Here is a 23,449-nt window from a genome sequence, read left to right as displayed (position 1 = left end):
TCTCTCGGGGTTGGGCTAGATGACCCCCAGGACCCCTTCCAGCGCTGTGATTCTCTTGCACAGAAATAAACTTCCTGCTCCCTTTTTTTCCTCCTGGCAATGAGGCGAATGATCCCAGGCGTGAGTTGCTAGAGAATTTATTTCCACTGTACAAAGCAAGACGAAGGGACAAACGGGAGATGTGGTCCCAAAACAGGGCTGCCCACCCACCCCGGGGAGCAGTGATATGGCCTCCCCCCAAAAAACCCCACAACCCGCCATGCACAAACCCCACCCCCAGCTCAGAAATTGGGCTTGTGCTTCTTGACTTCGACCATCAGGTGGTGGATGTTGATGAGCTCGGAGCGGACGGGGAGGGCTTTGAGGGGGGGCAGCGCCATGACCTTGTGGAAGCGGTGGTAATACTGGATCAGCTGCGTCAGGGCCCCCTGTGGGGAGAGAGGGGGGTCAGGGGGTGAGATAAGAGACACGGGGTGGGGGTGGGGAGAAGGTCACAGACACTCCCCCCCAGAGAACACACAAGGGCACAGCCAAGAGCCCTCCCCCAGCAACAAATAAACACCCCGTGCTAAGTGCTATGGGGGGTTGAGCTGGATGACCTTTGGGGGGTCCCTTCCGATTCTACAGCTCTGGGATTCTACAAGCAGGAAGCAGCTAGTGGGGGTTGGGGGGGTTACAAGAACCGTTTGAAATTGGGTGGGGAGTGAGCTTGGGGGATTTTAAAGATGATTTCTGGGATCTGCAACTGGGGGACCTCAGCCAAATCCTGCCCTGTTCCCTTGGGGGGGGGCGGATTTAGGGGAATACCTGGGTGCTGCAATAATACACACAATAATAATAATAAATGTTAATTATACCCCGCCCTCCCCAGCCTAGACCGGGCTCAGGGCGGCTAACACTCAATATACAAACAAATGGATGGAAACTTAAAAACAAGATTAAAACACAACATTAAAACACAGCCTCATTTCAACGGAAACTCAAATCCAAAACTTTTTTGGGGATGGAAACGTCAAGTCACACAAGGCTCTTCCTGAATGTGCTCCGGGTGGGGCTTCCACAAGCCAAGGGGCTGCCCCCTTCCTCCCCCCCCCACGGCACCCATTAACCCTTCCGTGTCCACCTGGATGATGGTGGTGCCGTTCTTGAAGTTGGTGAAGGAGCGCATCACGTCCTGGCTGAGAGACTCCACCGCCGCCTTCCAGGTCCCCGCAAAGCCGCGCACCAGCTGCGTCACCCGGGCTGAGAAGGGAAGGGGGGAGATTTGGGTGGGGGGCATTGAAGAGGGACCTCCAGGAGGTTTTTTAAGCAGAGGTCAGGCGGATGCCAACTCCTGCATTGCACGGGGGAGGCGGGGTTGGGCTGGATGATCCTCAGGGGCCCGTAAATCAGCTCCATAAATCACTCCGTCAGTAGCAAATGAGACTCTTAGCCTCAGGGCCGTGGGCAGGGTGGATTTGATCGAAATCGGGGGTCAGTGAAGTTTTTCAGCAGGGGGCCAGTCCACTGTCCCTCAGACCTTGTGGGGGGCCAGACTATATATTTTTTGAGGGGTGTGTGTGGAAATGAACGAATTCCTATGCCCCACAAATAACCCAGAGATGCATTTTAAATAAAAGCACACATTCTGCTCATTCAAAAACACACTGATTTCTGGAACGTCTGCGGGCTGGATTCAGAAGGCAGGCCTTAAGTTTGCCTACCCATAATCTAAATCAAATCAATCACTAGACTTGAAATCTTTTTTTTTCAGAAAGACTCATTCTTGCTGGTATAATCTTAATATTTACAACCAGATGAGGGTTTCCTTTTTGGAAGTCATTTTTACAGTCATATAAAAAACTACTGATTTGGTTATACTATCAGAAATACACAGACCGATAATAACGACATCCTTGTGAGGTTTAGTAAGTTAACTGTTTATATATGGGCAATTTTTCTGCTGTACTTTGTTGGAAGGAGAAAACTAATCATTTCCTTAATAACAATTTATTTAATTAAAGCAATAACATAGCGTTATTGTTTGCTAACTTACATGGTTAAACTTTTTTTAAAAAAACCCTTAGGTTGAGTTTTAGCACACATGAAAAACTTAAAACAAATCCTTGTTTCCTGATGAATAGCCTTTGGACTATAATGCAACTTAAATAGAAAACTATATTTAGAAAGATTTTTCCTCCGAAAGCATTTTATTTCAAAAATCTAATTTAAATGATAATAAAAAAATGTTTTGAACTTTAAAAAACCCGATTTTTAATTTATTTGTAAATTGTTTTTTTATCCACCCTAGGCATGGGTTCAAGTCTCACATTGGGCAAAATATTCCCTGCACTGCAGGGGGTTGGGCTGGATGACCCTTGGGGTCCCAACTCTAGGATTCCTGCCTCCTTGCTCTTGCCAGGCCCCTCACCTTCCTCCCCGCGCAGCCTTTCCATCTGGCCTCGTTCTGCCAGCGCCTCCGCTTCCTTCACGAAGGCAATCATCCCCCCAAAGCCGGGCGCCAGGAGCTCCTCGATGAACTCCTGGAAAGGAGAAAGGGTGGGGGGAGAGAGGGAGAAGGAAGGATGGAAGAGACCCCCCCCCAGAGGAGCCGCCCTCCGTTAGCTAGACTCCATCTCCCAGAAGCCCCGGAAAACGAGGGTGTGCAACCCAGGGGAAAGGAAACTGCGGCCTGGCTCCACGGCTGAAGCCAGCAGCACAGGGCCTTCCTGGAGCCTGCCTCAAACTCGTCTCCCACCCCCAGCACCCAGGAGAGGGGCCACAGGTATGGGTGCAACTGCGCCCTCCTTAGGCGCAGCTCCCTCCGCGCACTCCATTTGCTTACCTGCGTCCGAGCGTTCAGGAGCTGCTGGAATCCCTCGACTTCCTTGCTCTCCTCCACTGCTCGCTCCTGGGAAGGTGGGAAGAGGGGCGTCACGGAGTGGGGTAGGGGGAAAGGGGCCTTTGCTACCCCTGCCCCCTCCGCTCGCGGGCAGAGCCAGGCCTTCCTCTCTCTGCCAGATATATATACACACACACCATATATATATATATATATATATATATATACACACACACACGTATTTTTTGCTCCATAAGATGCACTTTTTTCTTCCTAAAAGTAAGGGGAAATATCTGTGTGTCTTATGGAGTGACTGCATGGTCCCTGGAGCCGAATTGCCCAGGGGAGAAGAGCAGATCATGCTTTTTTTTTTTTTTTTTGAAAGAGGGAAGTGGGTGTTGAAACAAAGCCGCTGATCGTTTGTGGATCGGGGAGAGAGATAAGGGACACTAGAGATAAAGGAGGCTGCCTGGGAGGGGGGAGGCAAAGACAGCAAACTTGCAAAGGGGGGGAACAGGAAGACTAAAGCAATAAGGAGAGAGATTAGAAGAAAAGGAGGAGCAAAAAACTGCTCCAGCTAAGGAAAAGACACTAAGGCAAACGAGGGAAGGGAGTGTTGAAAGGAAGCAGCTGATCGGTGGAATCGGGAGAGAGATAAGGGACTGGGAGGGGGGAGGTAAAAGCCCATGGATCCTCAGGATTTTTGCATTGGGTCACCCCAAATTCACCATCAGATCACATAGCATGACCGCGGCTACAGCCTGCACCAAAAAAAATCACGCATCCACTGTTTCCTGGGGCTGCAATGGTGCAAAAATGTGGTTACAAAGCATGGATCCACATGGATCACATGTCTGTGGCCACAGCATGAACCACAAAAATCATATATCCACTGTTTCATTCAGAATATTTTTTCCCCTTGTTTTCCTCCTCTAAAAACTAGGTGTGTCTTCTGGACCGAAAAATACAGTGTGTGTGTGTGTGTGTGTGTGTGTGTGTGTGTGTATTCAATGACACTGATTGACATCTGTCTGTCTTGGGAGACCATGGAGGAGAGCACCTTTGTTTAGTTTGTTTGTATAATGCCCAATGCCCATAGATCTCACAACATAAGATCACAATGTAAAAAACACAAAATGCATACCGTATTTTTCGCCCTATAGGACGCACTTTTTCCCCTCCAAAAATGAAGGGGAAATCTGTGTGCGTCCTATGGGGCGAATGCAGGCTTTCGCTGAAGCCTGGAGAGCGAGAGGGGTCGGTGTGTACCGACCCCTCTCGCTCTCCAGGCTTCAGGAAGCTATCCGCAAGCCCCCACAAGCTTGGGGGACAGCGGGGAGGCGGAGCGCGCCTTCCCGCTGTTCCCCGACCTGGTTTGGAGGCTGGCAGTGGGGAGAAGTGCGCTTCTCCCCATCGCCAGCCCCATAAGCTTGGGGGACAGCGGGGAGGCGGAGCGCGCCTTCCCGCTGTTCCCCGACCTGGTTTGGAGGCTGGGGGGGAAATAATTTTTTTCTTTATCCCCCCCCCCAAAAAAAAACTAGATGCACCCTATGGGCCGGTGCGCCCTATGGGGTGAAAAATACGGTAATTTATCTGTAAGCCACCTTGAATCCCTGTCAGGGGGGAAAGGCGGGGTATAAATAAATAATAATTATAAATATCAACCCAACAATACCCCTTTGGAGATGAGGTCAATTATAAAAAAGGACGTCAGGGCGGTTCATATGTATACATGGCCTACGTATTTTGTGTTCTATGCTGCAAACCGCACTGCGGTCCCTGGATAAAGGGCGGTACATAAATGTAATAAATCATCGACTAGATGGCCCCTGGGGGTCCCTTTCCAGCCCTGGGAGCCTGTGGCTCCATGTTCTCAAGCTCTCTTGGTTTCAACAGCCTAATTCAGGACAGGAGGAAAAAAGGAACCAAGGCTTCTCATCGCCCAGCCGCCGGGAGCAGGAAATGAAACCCTGGCTGCCCAGCTGCCCGTCAACCGGAGACCCCCCAGGGCTGGAAGATCTTGGCCTCCGCCCCCCCCCCCAAGTGCAGGGGGCTCAGGAGCCCAGGTCCCCGGGACCCACTCTTTACCATGAGGACGCCCAGCATCATGTCGTAGTTGTTGATGAGAAAGATGAGCTGCTCTTTGCGTGAGGAAAACTCGGCCGCCACCCGCAGGACGAAATTCTCCACCTCCGTCTGGAAGAGGGAGAAAGAGGGAGAAAGAAAGGGGGTGGGTGCTTCAAATGGTTCCCCCTCCAAAGAAGAAGCAACAGCATCACAGGGTGGGGCAGGGGCAGGGGCCTGGCCCTCTGAAGGCCCCCCATTTGCCAGGGAGCCATAAGCCAGCGTACACCAACAGGACACCTGTTTACATGCTACTGCCTGAGTTTTAGTTTTTCCTCTTCCCTCCCCGTACCTTTTCCCTTGCATGCTGTTGCTGTTTTTCTTTTCTTCTTTTTTTAAGACTGAGAGCCTACGTGTCTCGTTCTGATTGAACCCAAGTCCCTTTCTGGTGCAAATGCTCTAAATACAAGTAATGGTGACTAAATTAGCCTCCACCTCACCTGCAACTGGCCCAGCAGAGTCAGCGTCCGGTCGTGGGGGAATGTCTGATTGATGCTGACAATGGCCGAGGAGAACTCTGCATACCGCCGGGTGATCTGGGGGTGGAGGGAGAGGGTTAGGAGCTGAGCACGCTTGGGGGGCGGGGAACGTGCACCCCAGAGTGGCTCTGTCAGGCTCTTCCCTCAACTCCCACCCAGAGATGGATGCCTTTTCCAGTTGCATGAAAGGGAGAGAGAGAGGACCAGGGATGCCAACTTGAATAAAATATTGGGGGGGGGGGGCGGTTTGCAGGTAAGCTCATGGGGAAGGGGCAATGGCAAGGCCCAGCAACTTTGAGGGGGCTGCAAGCTGGCATCTGAGCTTGCTTTCCCCCTCATCCCCCCGCAGCTCTTTTTCCTTTTGTGTCGTGTGAGATGTGAGCTTGAGTTGTGTGTGTGTGCAGGGGTTTTGAAGCCACACTGCGAGAGCCTCTTTTGAGCTGGCCAAAATGCTGTCGACAAACGAAATCAGAACTTTTAAGGAAGATAAAGCCAAACCGCCCAGCATCCTCTGAGTTCGCTCTTCCCATGGCCAGGCTCTGAACAGTCAGGAGGGAAGCCTCAAATGGCACTATTGTTATTGTTATTATTGTTATTAATTATTACATTGGTATACCACCCGCTTCAACTGAAGATCTCAGGGCAGCTCGCAGCATAAAAACACAATGTCAGGAACATGGCCCCCCCAGAGTGCAGCGGAAGAGTTGGCCTCAGAAATTGAGCTGAGCAAGGGGCCAACTCTGCAGATGAGAGCTGGTTGTCAGAGTCTGGAAAGGGCGGCCCGGCCCCCCTCCTTCCCAGGGAAGACACTGTTAGCTCTCAAGGAGAGGGAGAGTTGGAAGGTGGCCAGAGCGTTGCCAGGCAGCCAGCAGATAAGCCAGAGTCCAAGACTGTGTCTTCTGGAAGTGGGAAGGAGGCAGACTAGCCCGTCAGTCCCCGTACTAGGAGGTGGGTTAAGCTCAGAGAGCAACAGAAGGGAAGAGGAAGAAAAGCCGGATTGTGGCATTCTTCCTGTTGGGGGAGGGACGATGATTCAGACTGATCAGCAGAGATCAGGCAGAAAGCCGTGCTCTGGGTGTGCTTTTCTTGCAAATAAACGTACATAAAACTGACGGAGAGTCATTACTGCTGATCAGGCTGCTTGCCTGCCAGAGATCAATAGACACAAGACGCAACATACTAAAAGCAAGAACAATCACAAACCAAACCCTGCCCTATATCCCTCATTAAACTGTTCCCGATTCCCTCGGAAGGGATTCGAATGGTGTGGCGCCCCCTCCACAGACTTACGTAGTGGGGCCGGGTGTCGAGGAAGCCCAGCTTCTGGGGGTCGGTGTTCTGGATGCTCTGAATGTTCAGCTCCAGGATGTGCTCAAAGCGCGGCCACAGCATCTCCAGGAGCGTGTCCCAATACCTGCATGTCCGGGGCGGGGAGCAGAGGAGAGCGGGCGGACAGGATTCCTCGCTTAATATTTATATTTGACGGAGATATCCTGAGCTCCAGCACCCTAGGACCCGTCTGCCCCCCGGCCAAAGCTGGAGACCGGAAGTGTCCAGCTGGCCAGGGGGAACATCACCCTCAACCTGGCGGGAGAGCAAGGCTGGGAGAAAGACTTCCGTTGTCAGGCGGGTCCAGGGGGAATCCTGCTCTGCTGGGAGAGCAGTCGAGCAGGAGGGGATGGAGAAGAGGTGCTCAGGCAGAGGTCGGGCAGCCGTCTGCCAGGGATCTTTTGAGCTGAGATCCCCAAACTTCAGGGGGTTGGACTGGTGACCCACACCCCCTGGGAAGGGGCCCCTTCCCCACTCACTTGTCAATGGCGGGGACGTTTCGCTTGGCCATGATGGCTTTGAAGCGGAGGACGATATGGATGCTGAGAAAGACGGCGATGCTGTCGTAGCAGTCGCTCACGTAAGCGTCCATGTGCTTCTGTTGTTGGTTTTTTGGGGGTGGGGGAAGAGGGAGAGACAGACCCAAAGGGCAAACCCACAATTTAGTCATTTGTTCCAACAAATTTATATGCCGCCTGATGGTCCGTGTGTGTGTGTGTGTGTGTGTTTTAAAAAAACCTACTTTAAAGCAGTTCACAAAAAAAAATCAATTAACTTCAATTATAAGATTAAAGGTAAAGGTAAAGGGACCCCTGACCATTAGGTCTAGTCGTGACCAACTCTGGGGTTGCGGTGCTCATCTCGCTTTATTGGCCGAGGGAGCCGGCGTACAGCTTCCGGGTCATGTGGCCAGCATGACTAAGCCACTTATGGTGAACCAGAGCAGCGCATGGAAACGCCGTTTGCCTTCCCACCGGAGCTGTACCTATTTATCTACTTGCACTTTGACGTGCTTTCGAACTGCTAGGTTGGCAGGAGCAGGGACCGAGGAACGGGAGCTCGCCCCGTCGCAGGGATTCGAACCGCCGACCTTCTGATCAGCAAGTCCTAGGCTCTGTGGTTTAACCCACAGCGCCACCCACTTCCCAATTATAAGATTAATTAACTTCAATTATAAGATTAATTAACTTCAGTTATAAGATATCAATCAAATCAGAAGTTAAGAATGGAGTGGAAGTATTTCTCCGAGTCCATATATATTTATTTTTAATCTGCTATGGTTTGTATAAATAGGTTCCACATGCTGCTATATTCCATGCAAAGTGTATGTATACTTTAATAATAATATTACTGTTTATACACCACCCATCTGGCTGGGTTCCCGCAGCCACTCTTTGTGCGGACAAACCCAAATGTTTTCGGCCAGCACCGAATAGCGTGCAGGGAAATCGCCTGCCGTGTATCAAGAGGCAGGGAGTTCCAAAGTCACGCTCCTTGGAAGCATATGCTTCGGGGAGGTGGGGAAATGGAATGTGAAGGAGGTCGTCCCTTCCCCTCCTCCATCCCTGGCAGCCTCCCCTCCCGGCACCCCTACTCACGAGGAACATGGTGAGCGTCTTCCCCATGACGGCGTTGAAGAGGTCCAGGGCAGGGGTCCCCGTCACCAGGAAGAAGTCGCAGAGGAAGAGGTACTCACGGCAGCTGTTGTCCAGGAGGGCAAAGTGCTGGCTGCGGAAGAGGGACTCAAAGGGGTACTGGGGGGGGCGGGAAGAGAAGGGGGTCAGGATCAGGACCAGGACCAGGACCAGGAGAGCAGCAGGCAGAGCTTCTCTGCACCCCGAGGGGGGAGACGCCTGGCACCCCAATCTATTCCTTCTCCAAGAAGACAGCTAGCTCAGGCCTGCAGCCTCTTCTCGTGAGGGCCAAATGAACCTGGGAAACCAGGTAGACTGCCTCTGGGCTGGAGGCTCCATAAGGAGGAGGAGCCCGGCTGCCGGATCTGGCCTGTCCTCAACCGATGTCCCCAAATGGGAAGAAGCCCACGAAAAGGGACATTGTAGGGTTGGGGGAAGGCGACACGATCGGAGTCTGTAAAATCCTGCCCAGCTTGGAGGAGAGCTAACTCTGGAACTGGTGGAGTCGGTACCGATTAAAAGGACATAACCTGTGGAACTGCCTCCCACTGGAGGGCTTCAGAGCATTTATGTTGTGAACCGCCCTGAGATCTATGGATAAAGGGCAGTATACAAATTTACTGAATAATAATGATGATGACGATAAGCCTCAAAAGCAGTGCAAACAGCTGCTCCAAGAATCCCTAATATTTAGATGTTTTTCATAGGGACCAGTACCAAAGGGAGAGACTTTATAAAAGGCACACGAGTATCAACGAAAAGAAAAGAATTCACTCTGAAACTCACCTACAGGTGGTACCTAACACCAAGAAAACTAGCGCTAATACGCCCAGGAACCTCACCAAAATGCTAGAGAGGGTGCACCTCCACAGGCACATACCTCCACATGTGGTGGGAGTGCCCAAAATCCAACTACTCTGGACAACAGCCATACGAGAAATATGTAAAATGACCAAGCAAGTATTAGAAACCACCCCAGAATTGGCCCTACTAAACATCATTCAAGACAATAATGCCCATTTACACCACAAAGAACTCATGAAAGGCACCCGAGACCTAGGAAAACTGAGCAAAAATCACACAGCGGGTTTCTTTATAAAATGTTTCTAACACTTAATGGAGGAAAATATACATCTCTGTTGAAGGGGTTGGACTAGATGACCGTTGGGGGTCCCCTTCCTACTCTATGATTCATAAAAAGAGGAGAAATACACCAAATAATTGGAGAAATCCCCCCCCATACTAAACAAGCCCTTATAAATTCCACAAAATGGCAACAGCAAAGAGAGTGCAAACGGACCCACACCGAGAGCCAGAAAGGAGGGGGTTAAAAGAGGGGGACTCACCCGGACGTCGCTCTTCTGGGCAGAGTGGGGGACGATGATGGGGCCCTCCAGCTCGGCCCCCCCAATGACACTGCCCCGATTCCCCAGCGTGAAAATGGTGTTGCGGTTCCGGAGGGACGGCTTTGAGAAAAAGCGTGGCGGCAGCAAGGAGAGTCAAGGGAGAAATGTGCCCAGGGAGGTGGACCCCCACAGACCCCCACCCAGACCTTGTGGGTGCCCCCCAAAGAAGCACGGGAACAGGGCCTTCTTGGTGGTGGCTCCCCACTAGCGGAGAAATCTCTCCCTGGGAGGCTCACTACATTTAAAGCCCTTTGTGGCTTAGGGCCCTCGTACTTACGGGACTGCCTCTCCTCGTCTGTCCTGCAGAGGACCTTACGGTCCATGAATAATCATAGTTTAGAGGTCCCGGGCCCTAAGGAAGTGGGACTATCCTTCATCAGGGCCAGGGCCTTCTCAGTGATGGCTCCAACCCAGTGGAATGCTCTGTCCCAGGAGACCAGGGCTCTGAAGGATTTAACTTCCTTCCGCAGGGCCTGTAAGACAGAGCTATTCCGCCTGGCTTATCAATTTGAACTTAGCCTAATCTTTTATTCCCCTTCCTTCCCTCCCCCTCCCCTTTTTATGAAGTTTACCTACTCTGAGACCCCACAGCTAATTCTCCCCTGGTCTCCTCGCCGGTCCAAATAGGACTAATCTAGCCAGCTAGCCCTGGGGATCATCTAATGTTTATTGCATGGATTTCCCCCCTAAATTGATTTTTGAATTCTGAATTTATTGTTTTTCATGTTTTATACTGTATTTTATGCTCGTTTTTTTGTTGTATCGATTAAGTGTTTTAAATTTGATGTTAGCCGCTCTGAGCCCAGTTTTCTGAACAAGAAAGGGCGGGGTATAAATTATTACTACTATTATTATTATTATTATTATTATTATCATCATCATCATCATCATCTCCTCAAGCTGCCCAGAGTCGCTGGGGTAACGTAGTCAGATGGGTGGTGTATATAATTAATTTACAATTATCATTATCATCATCATCATTATTATTATTTCATTCCTGTCCAGGCTTTTGGCTGCCAATGGTGGCCTTTGGGAGCAGGTGGGCTGTTTCAAATGCAGTCCCTGCCCAGTTTTAATGGGCGCACCTGTGGCTTTTTCTGAGTTGCAACGGCAAAAAAATGGGACTGATAAATTTAGTAGACGATAATGAGAGTTCTGCTCAGGATCCAAGCCCCTCACAAGAGGGAAATGTTCAATCAAGGCAGCTCTCAAAGCTCCCGTTTGGCAGCCAGCCCAACTGGAGGGGGACCCCAAAGGTCATCTATTCCAACCCCGTTTTCAGGGGCGAGGCTGGGAAAGGGGCAGGGCTGATCCTGCCTTTCTGCCCCTTCAGTGCGAGTGTCGTCCCGCCCCCTGCAAAAAGGATATCCTTCTTGGCCGTGTCCTCTACCCCCATGAGGTCGTCCTTCTCGGCCACTTCCTCATACTGCGGGCAGGGAGAGAGAGAGAGAGAGAGAGAGAGAGAGAGAGAGAGAGAGAGAGAAGGCGTTTGAGGGAATGGTAGCAATGGACGGAGGTCCGTCACCCAAAATTAACACAGAATACTTCTGATGAGACCAGCATAGATATATTGAGCAATCTTGTAATCTTGCCAGCTCAAATATTAATTGCAGTTTGATGGGAAGCACCTCGAAACCTTATGCCACTCACTAGGGAACACTGAAACAACGGAGGAAATGATGCGTAATTTGAGATTTCCATGAGGACTGGCACCTCCAAGCACATTTTACGTGATTTGGCATTCCTTTATGGCATGCACGTTTTCCAGGTGAGCCTGGCACACCTGGAACTAGACTTGATCATCAGGTAACGCTGATGTTACCTCTTTTTGTGAAGGCAACATTTATTCACACTTTTTAACTTGGACTTTTGTTATTCTAGCCCTTGGGCAACCGTACTTAAAATCATGGAATTGCAGAGCTGGACAGGATCCCCAAGCATAGCTGTCAAGGTTTCCCATTTTTTAAGGGAAATTCCCTTATTCTGAATAGGATTCCTCGCAAGAAAAGGGAAAAGCTATGTCCCCAAGGCTCAGCTAGCGCAACCCACATTTCACAGTTTATTTCTCTGACATTTGGTTTTCCTGTTTACTACCGCTGCTTTTAAGACGCGTCACGGGATCTTTACCAAAGCGCTTTTTTAATATAATTTAGCATTCGATTATGACAAAAACAAGAGCAGGTAGTTCTGTCGGCAGAGCATGAGGCTCTTAATCTCTGGGTTGTGGGTTTGAGCCCCACAAATATTCCCACATGGCAGGGGGGTTGGACTAGATGACCTTTGGGTCCTTTCCTGCTCTTCGGTGGCAGGAGTCATCCAAAGGAAAGTCACCTGCACTTTCATGAGGCGGCTGGTGTAGGACTTGAAGTAGCTGAGGTAGATTTTGCTCATGGTCTCAACATACTCGTCCCGGACCTCTTTGGCCACTGAGCGCTCGTGGCCCAGCAGGAACTGGTAGAAGAACCTGCAGAGAGAAGGGGAGAGAAAGAGATGGGGGGGCCCGGCGAGTGGGGAGACTTCGCTTCCAGACCTGGCCCTGAGCAAGGCATGCTGGGAAATTCAGGAGCCAGGATGATGCCAGAGGAATTTGCACACCAGCCCCCCGCCAAGAGCTGACCCGGACCCTGCGTTTGCCATCCAAGGCCCTTCTCTGTGTGTCCCCCTCCCCATGAGGTCCAGAGGGGGGCCTTTTCTGTGGTGGCACCATCATTGCATGTCTCTAGGCGCCAGACAAAAACATTCCCAGGTCTCTGGGCATTGAATAATAATAATAATAATTTATTATTTATACCCTGCCCATCTGGCTGGGCTTCCCCAGCCACTCTGGGCGGCTTCCAACAAAATATTAAAATTCAGTAATGCATCAAACATTAAAAGCTTCCCTAAACAGGGCTGCCTTCAGGTGTCTTCTAAAAGTTTTTCTCTTTGACATCTGGTGGGAGGGCGTTCCACAGGGAGGGCGCCACTACCAAGAAGGCCCTCTGCCTGGTTCCCTGTAACTTGGCTTCTCACAGTGAAGGAACCAACTGAGCAAGGGCTGCTGGGAGTTGCAGTCCACAGCGGGTGGCCACAAAACGAAACTAAGCAGGGGATTGTGGGAGGCTGCTCTCTTATTGGCCCAGCCAGCAGCAGGGAATGCTGGGAGACTCCTGAAGGGGCACCGCCTTTTCCTACCTGTATTTGAGCAGGGCATTCTGGGGGATCTGGTAGTTGGTCATGGGCTTGCGGAAGGAGTAGATCTTTTGTAGGATGAATTCCCGGATCTTGGCCACCGCCTGGCAGGATGGGGAGAGAGGGGAGCAGGTCAGGGAAGAGGACTGAGGGCGGGGGGGGGGGGCTTGTGTCCTGAAGAGCCCCCAGCCTCAGCCTTTCTTCCAGGGCAATGCGGAGCAAGGAGGGGCAGCTCCCCATTCAACCCCCCCCCCCAAATCACTTCAGAATTGACACATTTCTCCACTGGCCGCCAAGTAGTTTCTGGGTCCAATTCATAGGGCAGGTTTTGACCTGTAAAGCCTTAAAAAGCTCAGGACTGCGAGGACAGCCTCTCCCCTTATGAGGTCAATTGCGAAGGGCATGGTTGAAATTTAATAACTAGCGTCTTTTTCGTTCCATAAGGTGCACTTTTTTCCTCCTAAAAAGTAAGGGGAAATGTCTTGGAGAGAATGTGTGGTCGATCACTGGCTCCCTTGCCCAGGCCTCCATTGTTGAATGTTCTGCAGACGGAGGCTGTTTGTTTCCCCAGTGACATGTGACTGGCTGATTAGATTATCTGTCTGGAAACTGTAGAAACGGCTCCCTTTCCTTTCCTAAAGAAGCTGCAGAACTGTGAGTTGAACCCCGTAAAAACAGGATTCCACCCCCCTTTGCAAAGTAAGCTCAACAACTTTGAGCTGATCCTCAAAAAAACCCAGGGCTTTCCCCCTTTCCTCCTCTAAAAACTAGGTGCGTCTTATGGTCAGGTGCATCTTACGGAGCAAAAAATATGGTAATAACAACAGAGGTTTTAGCCGGAGGGAGACAGGTGGGCATAGAATACACATAAAAACAGGAACTTGGCCTCTATGACAACCAAACGGAGACTTTCGGAAGGACAAAAGGAACTGCTCCCCTTGTTGCAGCGCTTGTTAAAAAAAAGACGTTCGTTCAATGTCCCACGTTGGTAAATTTTTGGGACAGGGTGACAGAAATGATTAACTGGACAGGGAAAATGTTATGTTTGCAGAGGAAAAAAACCTTTTGAATTATATCCCCGTCTAGCTAGGGGACGGCATGGATGATAGAATTGAATTTTTATTATTACGGTCACAGACCAGCTTATTTACAATATCAGACGGAACAAATAGACTGGTCTTCATGAACCGGAAGAACAAAAATCCATCCTTCAAGCAATGGATAGAAGATACCTGCCAGGAGCTGCGCTTGACGAGAAAACTAACCAAGGTGCCAACCCTGAATGGGGGGTCATGTGGTGGGGTCTCAGCTGGGGTGGGGTCCCCTCACTCCTCACCTTGGCTTTCAGCTTGTCCAGGATGTCGGTCACGTCCGTACAGGCCATGGTCTCACGGAAAGCCTGCTCCTTGACGGCGTTGATCTTGTTGTTCAGCTCGTGAAGCTGTTCCAGAAAGGCCTGGTCCGTCACGGGCGACTCCAGGATAGTGCTGGGAAGACAACGCGGTGGGGGTGGGGGTGTCACACCCTCACCCCTAAAACTTCCCATCTCCCACCCCCACCCCACCCCCCCAAAAAATGAAAATAAGATTTAAAAAGAGATTGAAACTCAAGTGGCAGGGAGTTCCAGAGTGCATCGTTGCTGCCGCACTGAAAGACTGACTAGCAGCGAATATTGCTTGGATCTGAACTTATGCACTTTTCAGTCTTCGTTTCGGAGGGACACATTCCCGCCTGACGCTTCTCCCACCCTCCACCTGCGCCACTGACCTGATCATGATGTTGGGGACCACCAGCTCGTCCACCAGCTGGGAGAGGCGGCCCCGGACGGCCTGGCGGTTGCGCAGCCGGACGTTCATGGCCACCGACTGCTCCTGCAGGGTCTGGATCTCACAGCTGATGCTGCTCAGGTCAGACTGGAAGGAGCTCAGCATGGCCTCCATGCGCTGCAACATGCAGGGGGTGTGGGAAGAAGGGAAGACAGGGTTATGTCTAGGGCAGGGGTCTGCAACCCGCGGCTCCGGAGCCGCGGCAAAGGTGTAAAAGAGCCACATGCGGCTCCGGATACTAGCAAGGGGAGGAGGCGCATTGTGCGCCCCGACACTCCCCACTGTGGCGGGCGCTGTACTGGCTGTGACGTCGCATGGGGGCGGTGCGTGCGTTAGTCACGCACCGACCCAACGTCACCTTCCCGCCCGCCCGCTACATTGTAAGGGGCATGTACGCTGGTCACTGTTTTGAAGGGGAATGAAGAACACACACACACACACACACAAAAAGTAACTTGTTAATTTAACGTTTATTTCTATGAGGAGGAGTAATTCTGAGGGGTCAAACAAAGAAATAATAAAAAGGGACAAAAAAGTTATTTTTATAAAGACAAGTTTTACGGCTCCCAGTTTTTTTTTCCTTTGGAAACGGGTCCAAGTGGCTCTTTTTGTCTTAAAGGTTGCAGACCCCTGGCCTAGGGAGAAATGGCTGAAGGAAGCAAGGAGTTCACTTGCCCGCTGGCAAGACCTACGTAAGGAGACAGACTCTCTCCCTGGGAATGTCCCTCGGCCAGGATGCCTAAAGCAGAACCTCCTCACTCAGGAGAAGTCTACCTCTGGGAACGATGAGGAGAAGAAACACAAAAACATAATAACACATAATACAGTGGTACCTCTGGTTGTGAACGGGATCCGTTTCGGAGCCCCATTCACAACATGAGCAGAACGCAACCCGCATCTGCGCATCGCGATTCACCGCTTCTGCACATGACGACATTTTGAGCGTTTGCGCATGCGCAAGTGGCGAAACCCGGAAGTAACCTTTTCAGGTACTTCCGGTTCGCCACGGAACACAACCTGAAAAGACGTAAACTGAGCCGAACGTAAGAAGAGGTATGACTGTAATGGAAGGCCATCTGTCGGAAATTCTTTAGCTGAGATGATTGTGTTAAAGGGGGTTAGGCTAGATGACCCCCCAGGGTCCCTTCCAACGACAATCCTATGCATGATTCTGGGAGGGAGGAGCCTCACAGGGATTCAGTGAGAACAGGGTAGGGTCTTGATCCCAGAGATCGGGGCATTGTGAAGAGGGAGAGCAGAGCACGACACCCCACACTGACGCGTGGGTCAAATACAGCTTTGTGACTCTCCCTTTCCCCTTCCCAAGGCAGGCAGGATGAGATTAAAAACAGTTAAGGTGCTGGTTGTGAACTTTAAAGCCCTTTGTGGCTTAGGGCCCTCGTATTTATGGAACCGCCTCTCCTAGTCTGCCCCGCAGAGGACCTTAAGGTCCATGAATAACCATAGTTTTGAGGTCCTGGGCCCTGAGGAAGTCAGACTATCCTCCACCAGGGCCAGGACCTTCTCGGTGGTGGCTCCAGGCTGATGGAATGCTGTGTCCCAGGAGACCAGAGGCCTGCAGGATTTAACTTCCTTCCGCAGGGCCTGTAAGACAGAGCTGTTCCGCCTGGCTTTCAATTTGAACTTAGCCTGATCTTTTATTCCCCTTCCTTCCCTCCCTCTCCCCTTTTTGTGAAGGTTACCCGCTCTGGGATCCCACAGCTAATTCTCCCCTGGTCTCCTCGCTAATAGGACTAATTCAGCCAGCTAGCCCTGGGGATCATCTAATGTTTATTGGATGGATTTCCCCCCTAAATTGATTTTTGGTTTTATTGTTATTCGTGTTTTATACCATATTTTATGCTGTTTTTTGTAGCATCAATTAAGTGTTTTAAATTTGTTTTAAATAGCTGCCCTGAGCCCGGTTTTCTGAACCAGGAAGAGAGGGGTATAAATAAAAATTTATTGTTGTTGTTGTTGTTAGTAGTACAGAGGGCGGCCCTCCTCACCTCCAGGACAGCGTCGCAGGCCGTGATCTGCGTGTGGAGCGACGCAATGTTTTTGCTCTCCTTGATGTCTGGATGAGGCCGCTAAGGAGAACTGCCTGCTGGGAGGGGGCAGCCGACGAAAGCCCCCCCCAAAACATTTGGCTACATGCCCAAAACACAGGCTGCACAGACACACACACCCTCCCCCCCCCGCCCCTGTGCAGAAAGCCAGGCCACGCCAGCTCTGCTCCTGGGCTCTGGTGAGCCCTTTCCACCTTGCACAGGTTCAGCTAGAGGACCTCTGGGTGCCCCGTTCAACCCTTCTGCTTCTGAGGATACAGTCCTTGATGGAGGCGTTCTCGATGTGCTGCAGCTCCAGCTCCACCTGCTTGGAGTAGTGCCTCAGGTCCACCCCCTGCGGGACAGAATGGGGAGGGGTCACCACCTGGGGGGGCACTCTCCCTTCCCCATCTCCCAGCCCTGGCAGACCTCCCCCCTCTCACCGTCTTCAGCGCCTCCTGCACCAGAGCATCTTCCAAGTTGGCCTGGATGTGAACTGGGGGGGGGGGGAGAGAAAGAACAAGGTCAGGAAGGGAGGGGGACACAGCTGCTCTGCCTCTCCCCCCCAAAAAAATTGATGGGGGAGTGACAGAGCAATCGTGCCAAGACGGAAAGGTTTTCCCACTGGTCATGACTCAGAGCAGGGCATGAGCAGGAGCGCGGGGGGGGGGGGGACGCCTTGTTTTGAAGGCAGGTAGCCCCCCCCCAAAAAAAACCCTGCTGCCCCCAAAATGCTGCTTTATATTTTAAAGGGAAAAAATCTCAACGCTGTTTACCACCCATTAAAACATCAAATGGAGCCACCCAGAAAAAAGTCAAGCTCTGAGAGAAACATTTCAGATCCTTCTCGAAGAGTTTGCCTTTCCCTGTATTTATCGACCTGCTTAATTCCCACAGCGGAAGGACTCTAGGAAGCCAGTGGGGTGCAGTGGTTAGAGCAGGGGTCAGCAAACTTTTTCAGCAGGGGGCCGGTCCACTGTCCCTCAGACCTTGTGGGGGGCTGGACTATATTTTGAAGGGGGGGGAATGAACGAATTCCTGTGCCCCACAAATAACCCAGGGATGCATTTTAAATAAAAGGACACATTCTACTCATGTGAAAACACACTGATATAAGGCGGTTGGGCCTGATCCAGCCCCCAGGCCTTAGCTTGTCTACCCATGGGTTAGAGTGTCGGTTTAGGATCTGGGAAATCAGGGTTCAGGACTTCCGGGTTAGCGCCATCGACTAATGGCGTATTCCCTCTGAGCTCCGGAGGGAATTGGCTCCGCAGGATCAGGTCTTGCCGCTGCGGCGATGCGGGGACCCTTAAAAATCACAGGCGGTGAAGCCTGTGAGCATGGTGACTCGGCGGGCACCATTTGCGCCCCCCCCGAGCTGCGAAGGAGCCTTTTTAAAGGCTTCAGAACGGGGACGGGGTGAGCGGCGCGGTGCTGAGAGGCGACTGCTTCTCCTGCGGAGTGAAGCCGCACTGCCGTTGTTGGAGAGCGCTGACTTCTTCTTGTGAGCAATTGGACTTTAAAGTAACAACCCGTGAGTAGTACGGAAATTGGAATTGTAAAGAAATTTTTTATGAATTAGGCACGATCGGGGAAGGTGTAAACAGGAAGTCCGCCTCCCCTCCTTGTAAATAATTTAAAGCAAGGACCTGCTAACTAAGGTCGAGAGAACCCTTCCCCCCCCCTTCTTTGGTAAAAGACTTTAATTTCACGGTTTGGCAGTATAATAAATCTTACTGGAGGATAAAGAGCTAATTTTGGGAGCTGAAGTGCCACCCTCCCGGACCCGGGAGTGCTCCGCGAGAGAGCCTGTTGATGAGGTACTGAAGAGTTTGACAGCTGTCAAATTAGCTGTCAAGACGGAAAAAGAGAACTTTGTTTCTGTTGTTTCTGCTGGTTATATTTGCTACAACTCTGTTACAATTTGTTGAAAACAAGGAAGAGCTGATACAAACTAACTTGATTTTTGGATCTGAACTGGAATGAATATCAAGGAACCAAAATCCCTCTAGAGGGGGTTTTGGGACATTACAAGAATGGCTGGAGGAGGGAAAATTCAGGCTGAATTGGACAGAGTATTTGTTCTCTTGGGAAAGTTACAAGGCCAAATTGATGTTTTGGCTACAAATGTTACAACTCTGGACTCAACTGTAAACAACATCATTGAAGTTGATAAAGACTTGAATCAGGAAGTCTATTCAACTGGACAAAAAGAGAAACTTGAGAGCTTGGAGAATTTGGAGAAGGAGATATATGTTGTCCCTGAAGAAAAGGAAGGAGGAGCTGTAATTTTGCAGATGACAAAGGAGAGCTTGAGGCCTGACATGATGGCAACAAAGGAAAATAAAAACTTGATGTGGAAAATCAGGCCTGAATTGGAGATTGAAAAATGGAGAGATCCCCTTATGTGGAGATCTGAAGACCTAAGGATTACAAATTTGCTTAAGGTGGAAGTTGGAGCTTTGGGGACATTTGGACTTGAAAAGAGTAAGAAACAAGATTCGGGCTCCACTTTTAAGTATGGAGGTCTGGCTGGAAGAAACATGGATCCCGTAGGGCCAGAGCTTCTCCGAGATTTGGTGTTCAATATCAAGGACTATCAAAAAAACCGGCAGAGAGGAATTGAGAGAGAATTAAGAGCCTCGGATGTGAGATCTCCAGGCTAATAGTAGATTAAGACTGATGGACTGGTCGGGGACTGAAACCGGGAAAGGGGGGGGTGGAGTTTGGGAATCCAAAGGGTACATAATTATAATTTGTTCTGTTTTTATTTTGTTTTTGTTATGTGTATGAAAATTGGGAAATTCGTGGAAGGGAATTTGGGTCGACTTTAGAAAAAATGTTTTAAGAATGAGTACTGATGTATAAGTATTGATGTTTAAGTTTGGATAAGGTAAAATTGGTTTTTTAAAATGAACTAAATTAAATGAAAATAAGGTTAGCAAAAATAAATTGAGGAAAGGGATGAAAGAGAAAAAGTAAAATAATAATATGTTAAATTAAGTATAGAAATAGGTTAAAAATTACGGATAAGGATTTGCTGAATTAAAAATTTGAGTTGGAATACAAGAAGGGGAGGTATGAGGAGGTCAGGGAAATATGTTATTGAAAAATAAGTATTGTGAACTTTATGTGTTTTTAAACTTTTTTGCTTTTTCCTTTTTGATTCTTTTTTATTTGTATTAAATTTGAAAACTTTAATAAATATTTTTTTTAAAAAAAAGGAAATCAGGGTTCAAATCCCCGCTCAGACATGATGACGCTCACGGGGTGAGCTGGGAGCCAGTTGTGCAGTCTCGTCACCTACCTCACAGGAGGAGAGGAGTGAACCATGTAAGGTAAAAAAGGTAAAGGAGCCCTGGACGGTTAAGTCAAAGGAGATTATGGGGTTGTGGTGCTCATCTCGCTTTCAGGCTGAGGGAGCCGGCATTTGTCCACAGACAGCTTTCCGGGTCATGTGGCCAGAAGGACTAAACCCCTTCTGGCACAACGGGACACCATGACGGAAACCAGAGCGCATGGAAACGCCATTTACCTTCCCGCCACAGTGGTACCTATTTATCTACTTGCACTGGTGTGCTTTTGAACTGCTAGGTTGGAAGGAGCTGGGACAGAGCAACAGGAGCTCACTCCATTGCAGGGATTCGAACTGCCGACCTTCCGATCGGCAAGCCCATGGGAAAAGTAGTTTAGAGCACAGTGCCACCATGTACTCCTTGGAGAAAAAGGTGGATCTGAAATGCAGTAAATCAGCTCTTCTTCAATACGATACTCTTCATTGTCATTGTCCCATACAGAACAACAGAATTGAAAAATCTACATAAGACATTCAAAACCCAACAAGCCTGCTATCCCAGCTATCCCAACCTGGTTAGCCCCCTAAAAACTCTGATACCCCATTTTTAAATACAATATACTCCCATAGAAACTCCTTACAATGCGTTTAAAACCAAAATCGCATTTGGGTAGAACTGTTTCTCAGGCAGCTGGTCCTAGTCTTTATAACCCTGTACCTTCTTCCAGAAAGCAGAAGCTGAAAGAGATCATTTCCGGGGTGGGCACTATCCTGCGCTATCTCTGCAGCTTTCTTATGGCACCTGGAAGCGTAGATTTGATCCAAATCTGCTGACCTGCTTAAGGAAGCCGGAGGGCTCAGGCAGGTGGAGATGTCAGTCGCCAACCGGGAACCCAGAGATCGTGATTGGACCCGCGCCAGTCACAAAACGCTGATTTTGAACCCTGCTTCCTCTCCAGGAGGAGGTGGAACAGTTTCCTGGCCCTCCCTTGAACAAAGGTCAATCTCCTACCTGTAGCACCTGTCTTGCAGGGACTGGATGACCCCAAGTAGCTCTGAAGGGGAGGGAAGGAAGAGAACTTACTGTCCACTTCATCCAGGATGAACTCATCTGAGGTCAGGTCCAGCTCGCCCAGGTTCAGCTGCAAGGCCTCCTCACTCGGACCCTAAAGGGCAGAGGAAGGAAGGTTAAGGACGCAAGAAAAGAACTCGTCGAGTCCAGTCTTCTGTTCTCACAATGGCCAACCAGGTGCCCATGATGATGATAATAATAATAATAATAAATTTTATTTATACCCCGCCCTCCCCAGGCTCAGGGTGGCTAACAACCGATATAAAAACAAATTGATTGAAATACAACTTAAGGTCCTCCATGGGGCATACCAGGAAGCAGGATCTGAGCACCAGAGCCACTCTCCCCTCGAAGGACTGGCTAATGTTTTCCGCAAGGAGCTCAGAGGGGAGACACAAATGGTCCCACTCCGCACAATTTTAATCCCCCATAAGTCAGACTGAAAGGAAGCCATTAACCGGCAGACACATGGTCAGGGTCCTAACTTTGCTGCCCTGTTGAGTCTGGTGCTGTAACCCAACACGGGCAAAGGCTGCTTCCGTCAAGGGCCAGTTGAGCTGGTGGGGAGTCCAGAGCAATAGAATCAAAGACCCGGGTTCAAATCCCTGCACAGCCATGAGGCTCACTGCGCGACCTTGGGCCAGTTTCTAACCTGCAGGGCTGTCCAGAGGAAAAAACAGTGTTTGTGTGTCAGGGCAGGGAAGGATCACAAGCTCATTGGAGGGAAGGCAGAATATAAGTGCAATTAGCAGAATATAAGCAATGTTTATTTATTTTATGAAAGTTATATACCGCTTGATTGTAGGGAAAAACCTCCAAGTGGTTTAGAAAGAAAGACGAAAACAGTAAAATCATTACTTTAAAAATTGCAGCTGTGACTTTAAAACATATGGAAAATTAAAAGCAGAATAAATTAGATTAAAGACAATAGAAACACATACAGATTTTCTGAACACCTGGACCGGCTTGTTTAAACAAAGGCGACTTTAATTGGCGCTGGAAAAAGTGCAGAGAAGGCGCCTGCCTGGTGTCAAGAGGCAGGGAGTTCCAATGTGCAAAGGTTCTGCCACATGGAATGGACCAGACCCAAAGGCTGCTTTCAAGGGGCAGATCAGAGGCACCTGAACGCAGCCCAGGAGAGGGAAGTCTGCAATGTCTGATGGTTCATTATGTTTCTGTATATGCTGTATATGTTCTCGAAGCTACCAGCATGAGTTTGACTAAACTGCGGGAGGCAGTGGAAGACAGGAGTGCCTGCCGTGTTCTGGTCCAGGGGGTCATGAAGAGGCGGACACGACTAAACGACTAAACAACAACATATGCTGGAAGCTGCCCAGAGGGCGAGGCGACTCAGCCGGATGGGCAGGGTGCAAATAATGTAAAATACTATTATTATTACAGTATTATTATTATTATTATTATTATTATTATTATTCAGCCCGCCTTCCCCGTTATGGCTCGTCCAGCTGCGTTTCTGCCCTGCTTTCCCTCTTTGCAGCCCAAAGGGGCTCCGTCGGCTTAAAAGCGACAGGCAGGAGCCCAACAGGTGCAGAGGGGGAAGCCCCACCGCGCATGCGCACTGGCCAAAGACGTGAAGCTGAGGGGGCCGGGGTCAAAGGTCACCAGAACATTCCCCACCCCCAGCCCAAATATTCTTTTCGCGATTGAAGAGGAAAAAACTAAAGATGGGGAACGAGAGGAGGGTGTCCTTTACTTATGAGACACCGGAAGTCGGGGGCTCAGAGACCGGAAACGGGGGCAGGTCCGTGACCCTCACCGATCCGTCCCCCGCCTCTTCCTCGTCCATGTCTCCCGCCCGGAGCTGCGGCTGCTCCTGCTGCTGTCGCCGCCGCCGCCGCTGTTCTTCGGGCTCCGCTTAGCCCGGGGCCGCTGCCTTCCTCATCCGGGACTTCCAGGGGAACGGCTTCCGGTTTTTCGACCCGAAGAACCACAAGTCCCAGAATGCCCAGCGGCCGCTTTGCGGAAGTGGCCCGATAGGCGACCCCCTTCGTCGGCTGCTGAGGCGGCGGAAGCTTCGAAGGGGTTGGGGGGGTCGTGCACCCCCTTCCTTCTCCCCATAACGCGCCCAAAAGGACGCCTTGTTTCCTCTGGCGAGGAGATAGGCTCTCACGGAACCTTCCACTCCACCTCCTTGTTTCCTACTCGGGCACTGCAAGGCGGAGCACAGCCAACTGAAGGGACTCTTCCCTGGACCATAGATATAGAAAACGTCTTAGCACGTAC

At 50.3% G+C, this 23,449-nt stretch overlaps 1 protein-coding gene across 1 annotated transcript; it reads right to left on the bottom strand.

Moving 5' to 3' along the window:
• Positions 1-224: 224 nt before the first annotated feature.
• VPS52 (VPS52 subunit of GARP complex) lies at positions 225-23,437 on the bottom strand. The gene is made up of 20 exons (XM_053378721.1): positions 22,983-23,437; positions 21,218-21,299; positions 17,282-17,334; positions 17,118-17,193; positions 16,800-16,867; positions 14,732-14,907; positions 14,301-14,451; positions 12,968-13,068; positions 12,125-12,257; positions 11,162-11,219; positions 9,734-9,867; positions 8,352-8,507; positions 7,233-7,351; positions 6,715-6,838; positions 5,386-5,481; positions 4,910-5,017; positions 2,825-2,890; positions 2,411-2,522; positions 1,124-1,242; positions 225-428 (listed from the first exon to the last, which is right to left on the bottom strand). The coding sequence occupies exons 1-20, from the start codon at positions 23,010-23,012 to the stop codon at positions 282-284; spliced, it is 2,109 nt and encodes a 702-aa protein (XP_053234696.1). The 5' UTR covers positions 23,013-23,437; the 3' UTR covers positions 225-281.
• Positions 23,438-23,449: the final 12 nt, after the last annotated feature.

This window comes from Podarcis raffonei, chromosome 2, assembly GCF_027172205.1.
Source record: "Podarcis raffonei isolate rPodRaf1 chromosome 2, rPodRaf1.pri, whole genome shotgun sequence".
Taxonomy (NCBI): Eukaryota; Metazoa; Chordata; class Lepidosauria; order Squamata; family Lacertidae; genus Podarcis; species Podarcis raffonei.
The sequence above is the reverse complement of the archived record's forward strand: the minus strand, read 5'-3'. Positions and strand labels throughout refer to the sequence as shown.